Source organism: Eurypyga helias, unplaced genomic scaffold (assembly GCF_000690775.1).
Source record: "Eurypyga helias isolate BGI_N326 unplaced genomic scaffold, ASM69077v1 scaffold14047, whole genome shotgun sequence".
In the NCBI taxonomy this organism is placed as follows: domain Eukaryota; kingdom Metazoa; phylum Chordata; class Aves; order Eurypygiformes; family Eurypygidae; genus Eurypyga; species Eurypyga helias.
The window spans coordinates 38325-44808 of record NW_010261196.1 but is presented as its reverse complement, the minus strand read 5'-3'; the positions used below and the strand labels follow the sequence as shown (position 1 = coordinate 44808).

At 43.1% G+C, this 6484-nt stretch overlaps 1 protein-coding gene across 1 annotated transcript in view; it reads left to right on the top strand.

Moving 5' to 3' along the window:
- The window catches only part of SCLT1 (sodium channel and clathrin linker 1), a gene marked incomplete at its 5' end in the record, with an annotated part of 31915 nt that extends 25431 nt beyond the window's left edge, over nt 1-6484 (top strand). Inside the window, 3 exons of the mRNA XM_010155285.1 lie at nt 2564-2642; nt 3719-3814; nt 6422-6484. Of these exons, the coding sequence (XP_010153587.1) occupies nt 2564-2642; nt 3719-3814; nt 6422-6484 (238 nt within the window). The remainder of the gene's footprint in view (nt 1-2563; nt 2643-3718; nt 3815-6421) is intronic.

Here is a 6484-nt window from a genome sequence, read left to right as displayed (position 1 = left end):
TGCTGAACCATTTCTGTGTCTCAGTTAGTCCCTGACTCATCAGTAGCCATGTGTGGGTTTTGGAGTTCTCAGGTTTATGTTTTCTGAAATAGAAAAGAATCTGCTACTGAAGAATGACCTTTTTTGGTGCCTGTGTATGAAGTGTTGGCCTTCTCCTCCCCCCTGCGTCCTGTGCAGTAGTACACTGAATGAATCGCACAGCACCTTGAGAGGAAGAAGTTTCCTCCGTTTCTAAAACATTATTCTTGGCTGCATTTCTGTAAGGTTTGGCAGCCAGAACTGCTTATTTTAAGATGTTCATTAAAGAAAAAAATTAACAGGATGAAAGACAGCTGCAGGTACTGGCAATATACAAAATTCATAATTACTGAGAGTAACTGAAGCGTATTATAGTGTAATTCAGCCGAAAAAACAGCTGGCACGTGCTGTATTTGGCGTATGAGAGCTTTGCAGAACATACACGCTACAGCTGGCGGATTTATCACCCGTCTGCCAAAATGCTAAAAGCTCACCTTTTGTTTCCTACTCACTTAACAAAGACAGGATGGAGCAGGGACTGATTTGGTTATTCAGCAGTTGGTGTTACTGCTCCGTTTTAACGTTAAAATCTCTTCATGTGTGTTTGGGGGAGGGTTTACCATCAGAATGAGTCGGCTGTCTGGCACAATGGCCATCTCGTTTCCGTATGCTTGCAAGGTTCAACTGTTCTCTTTAAATACAGGTTCAGTGTCATCTAATTATAAAAACAGTATCTTGATCTACAGCTGCGCGTGAGCATGTAAACTCTGTTCATGGCCTGCACAGCGAAGAATGCTAATTCCACACCTCAGTACAAGCCCAGGAGACTGATTTTCTGAATTAAAAATCCTTAGTTACTGAAAATAATCTGTCTCCTTGGATAGTCTTCTAAGATGATGGAAAAATAAAGACATTTTGTCAGAATTTAAGGAATTCCTGACTTTCCAAGCCTTTTTTTCTCAGCCTAGATGAACATAAGCAGCCTACACACTGTAAGGTGCGCTGTCTGAATAGTGTTCTAGGGAGGTTTTTTTAAAAGGTACAACAGGAATTGTATGAAATTTCCATTTTGCTAATAAAGCAGGTTCTGAAAACTGAACTTCCAAAAAACAGCTGTTTGCTAGGGCTCCTGTATTGAAAATGCTTCATCTTGAAGCTTGACATCGGTTATAGAGGACAAATTGCAATAATAGTGTGAAGTTAGCTTACTGTCGTGATCCTGCGATTTTAATCCATCTTTAATTCTTATTTTACATAAAAATATTTACATGTGGTAATACAGGAATAATCTATGTACAACTTTTACTGTACTCTGACTTTTATGGCAGCTAGTGCAAAGATGTTGAACTGTTTTTATGATACCTCCCTGGGATTGGTTAAAAGGGGCTGGTTGACAATAAGGGGGTGGATACCAGCCAAGTATACTCACTGATACGCTTAACAGATACTTTGCAACCTTGAATTTCAAGTGCCACATAGCAGTTTTCAGTCAAACTTTCATGGAATACTAAGTTTAAGTTACTGTTGGGAACTAAATGCCATCATTCAAGCAGCAGAGGCTGAAGTTCTAAGTGTCAGGTATCTCCTGCTTTACCTCCATTCCCCCAGAAAGAGTAAAGGCTTTAATGCCCACTACAGTGCAGCAGTTCCAGTAACAGGCAGAGCACCTAAGGGTTAGTTATCAGCTTTCCCAGCATTGTCCATGTGCTACACAGTCAGGAAGGTGATTGCCTTTCAGCTACTTCCAGGGTGAAACTGGTGGCAAGAAACACCCATTTTTGTGATGGCTGTTGCTAGTGGCGTAGGGACTAGGCAAAGGTTAGAGCAGCTCATCTAGTTTTGCCTTCCTCTGGCTAAAGTTACCAAAGACTTTTCCATCTTTGGTCATCCCTCTTCTTCAGTGGCTTGCGATGACAGAAGGCAAGATCTCTTTCCTTTGAGCACTAACTCAAAGATGTCTGCCATAACCCCGCTATTTTTTTTGTCTGCAATACCCTACAAAGTCAGGATCACTAAAACACATTGAGCATACAAGTAAAAAGACTGCTGTGAAAAAGGTGGCATTTTCCTTTTCCTCATGATGTGTCACACTGTCTTCCTCACAAGTGTGGGATGATTTGGTTTTAGGTACTTGTGAGCACCTTCAGAAATGCCCTCACTGGGCATACCGTCTGGTTACAGGGCAGTAATTAGAGCGTTAATGTAAATACTGACTGTGCTGTGCAAATGCAGCTTATAGTTACAGCGTATTTGGCAATGTGCCTGCAAAATAAAGTTCAAGGAAAAAAACCTTGTGAAATGTCAAATGCTCTTGACAGAATCCTGTTAAACAGATCCATCTCATTCCTCTGCCACTATAGTTTGGAATACATGTACTGCAGAAGTGCTAGCTGTGTAGTGCTTTTGAAGTCAGTGTTTAAAGAGCAACGCTGGTGTTAAAAATACACCATAAGCCCCTACAGTACAATAAAGTACCTGTGAAATTGTGTTCCAGTAACTGATGCGCTGTCGTCTGCTAATTGGCATCTTTTCTTCTGACTAACAGGAGTGAGCTACGTCAACAAAAACTTCGTAGCCAGGAGCTCATTTCTCAGCTGGAAATGGCAAATGAAAAGGTAACCGAGGTAAGATAACAAGTGATACGACAACTGCTTTCAGTTGCACCCTGATGCCCGCACACTGGGATCTTAGCAGAAACCTATTTAGATGAGTTGTGTTGCTGGTTTAGAGAAAACGACAGATTTTTGACAGTAGCAGTCATAACTGGAAAACCCCAGTGTTTGTGCTGACTGACGTGTTCAGTTGGCAGGGAGACAGATGAACTTTCCTCTCAAATTACAAGGTGAGGGAGGGATCATCCTTCAGGGTTACTAATCACTCGCCGTTTTAGACAACTCAGGAAATGTTTCTAAGTCCCTTACGCCTCTGTGCGCATGCTTGCCTCTAAAAAGGAGTAGGTATTGTGTCACAGGTAAGGTAGCACACGCAGAGAGCTGAAATGCTCAGCCTACTAGGTGTGTAGTAGAACCTACGCTGTATGTCCATACATGCATATACATAAAAGCATTATCCATTGAAGATTACGGGCAGGGTTGTTTTGGAACGTTCATTGTTCAATAATTAATGGCCACTTTAGAAAACAGCTACTCTGTCAGCATCATAAATCCAGGATAATACTCAATTCTATCTAGGATCAGTCCTTCTGTGTTGTTTTTTGTAGTGCTGTATTATTTAGAGGAGAAAAATGGGGCAGATGTGAGAATAAATTTCTTTAAGTAAAGGATGGTTAAGAAATATTTTATACAGACTCTTTGATGAAGAGAACAGAAGAAATCTGTAGGAAGATTATCATCTCATTTTTATTACCTCTTATATCCCTTTTCCCTTTGAGTACAGCCAAAGCATTTACATTGTAAGATGGTGTAAATTAAATTACCTGGATTAAAATGTCAGCTTCGTACGTCTCACTTCAGGATGGTGAAATGAGTAGAAGTTCCCCTGCACGTTACTCTGAGTCATGTGGTGTCACGATTTAGTTGGAAATTCTCGGCAGCGTGTCAGCAGTATGCCTGCAGTCCTGCTCTAGGTGGTCAACAGTTCTGCTGCTGGAGTTCCTCTTGTTTTAAGCTTTTCCAGTGCAGTAGGTGTGGATCCAGTAAAAAGAACTCTGCATTTGTAATGAGGTATTTCATTTACACAGGATGAAAAACTAATGACGGAATATCAAGAATACATCAGTAGGCTTCAGAGGCGACTGAGCCAGGCAGAACAGAGGGCAGCCATGGCATCTCAAAAGGTACAAAAAGCCCACGTTATCTAAGTGCATTAAGAAAACTCCAGTGGGGATTTCAAAACTACTCACTTTGTGACCTTCCTGAGGCAGAGGTGCTGATGTATGTGCATTATTAGTATGACAGTTTTAAGGGCAAGCTTGTATTTTGGATGTGTCAGCACAGAACTGATGCACCTTCTGACAGGATGATTAAGTGACAGTATAGATTTGTTTACGGAAACACATGTGATGCGAATTAAACTGGTGTGCCTCGAAATGTGTGAATGAAGGTGTATGATCATTTCCATCTTCAGAAATCATGGTGGAGGCTGCACTTGATAAGGAGCAATGTTCTGCCGATTCCTACGCCCGTCTCCTGGGGAGTCTGCGTTAAAAAAGCACGTCTTGAGTTGGCGGCTGGAGAACTGCCCTTATCAAAACTGCTAGGCAGCATGGCTGTCCTGCGGGAGTTCTGTTTGAGGGCTTTTCAGCCAGACGTCCCCTGGTCCGCGTGTGGCTGCGCAGGGAGCAGAACGGGGGAATGGTGTGCGGTGGCTGCAGGACAGAGCTGACAGCGTGGGCCTCTTTAGGCTTCACCAGCTGCAGCCTTGAGAACCTTCTGCCGTGTCACGTGAACTCCCAGTTACCTTCTCGTCTGTCCACGTGCATTTTTGTTCGTGTCCTCCAGCAGCTGTGTCCCCAGAGACCGCTGGAGAAGTACTCCCCGTGCAGTTAGCACCAGGGATGCGCAACAGGCACAGTAAGGCCTGTCGTGTCAGAAGCACTGAAAATTGTGCAGACAGAATAGGGAATACTTGGTTTTTTCCAGGCCATGGGAAGGGGTAAGGGAGGGATGGTGTACCTCGCTCCGTAGTAAACACACCCAGTACGTGTTTTGGTGATGCTGACACCTTCAGACAGGGTGTGCCTGTTGGAGCCCTTCATATGCCCAAGACCACCTTGTGCACCACTGTGATCACTTCATGAGCTGAATCGTTGCTGCCTTTTTCCACTTCTCTTACAACTCGGTTCCAACTTCAAGCAGTACCATTCAGTATTTGTAGATGTTAGGGATATTGGGAGGAAAGGTTTCCTTCTCTTCGTGCTTTAATTGTCCAAACCCCATGCTGCCTGTAGTTCTGTATTGTCTCTGCTGGACAGTAGGTGGGTGCCTTTGCTTCCATCCAGCATTCTTTGTTCTCTACTATTCAAGTGCTACATCTTGGCGCCAATTCTGTGGAGGGTTTGTACACTGGATTCACTCATTTGCCAAGCAAATCTGTTACTCGAGGTGGTCTCCTGTTAAGTCAAGGTGGTCTTTCTGCCTCCTTGGTTTTTTTAAGTGATTTAGGAAACACATTTGCAAATTACAGATTATTAATATGGTTGGTCCCACACTGAGTTGCGAGAGGCAATGTTTGATCTAAATAGTCCAGTTGTGGCAAAGTTGTTTTTTCCCCAGCAGCAGGGAATCAGTGGGCACAGCTGCCAAGCTCTCGTAACATAAGCTGTGTTTCCTGGCTGCAGATGCTCTGTCCTGACAAGGTCTGCCCAGCTGGCGAAGCGTTGCTCTGAAAGAGTGGTTTATGGCTTTTTTACTTCCTGCTTGTTGTATGGATCTGTTCAGCTCTAGTACATCTGAGGTGCCATCTTCCCTTAAAAAACATGGTCACTTTGCCTTTCAAGGGAGCAAATTCCTGGCCTCAGTGCCCATATAGGAAGGTCTTGATGTTCTGAAACATCGATAATGAACTGTTCTCACCAGTCTCCCTCTGCAAGGTAACAGAGATGGGAGATATTTAGCAGCTAAATTGTTGTCCTGATGGTACTGCAGAACGGCCATGCCCTCTTGGGGCTTGGCAGAGGTTACTGCTGCCAGCTGTCAGGCATGGTTTCTTTGTAGTGACCTAAGAATTTCTGGGCCAAGCTCCTCCCTCTCCCCCTACCAAAAAAAAAAAAAAAAAAAAGACGTACATGCTGAAGGCTGGAAAAAGCAACCTCCAGGAGTAGTGCTACAAGGATGTCCACTCCTCTGAATCTGAGGAAACAAGGTGTTTGTTCTCTTCTGGCTCTCAGAAGAGTGAATGTTTGTGTCTGTGCTTCCTCAGATTCAGCACGGTAACTCTCCTCTGTATTCTGCATCTGCAGGTCGAGGGCTGCTTTCTGACTTAGTTGTGCATTCCTGTCACATTATCCTGCTTGCTTGTAAAACTAAATCCCATACAGACTAGACCTGGACTGTTAGGAAGTCTAGAAATCACACTTTCATTGTGGTTAGTTCAATGATTATAACTCTTAGCTTATCATTAAATAATAGTAACTGGGTAAGAAACATAAAAAATGCAAGGTAACGTTAGCACAGGTTTAAAGCCTGTGCATGATGTGTAGATGTCTTTGAAGTGCACTCCTGCTACCTAATCGTTGTTCCTCGGGAATGCTTTGGGATTTGAAATAAGACAAAAGCAGTAACCATCTATAAAATGATTTGTAAATTCTAATGTTTGCCCCCAATTCCCACTTATCTATGCTTATTCCCTCTCCTTCATGACACCTTCCACACTGAAGTCCTACTGACACTTTGATCTTACACAGAAATTATATAGGAAACTATCTGCTTGTTTTTAATTACAGCTCAGCCTGATAACTACACAGAAGAAAAAAGCTGCTTCCCTGAAGGATCTGGAAAATATTTAA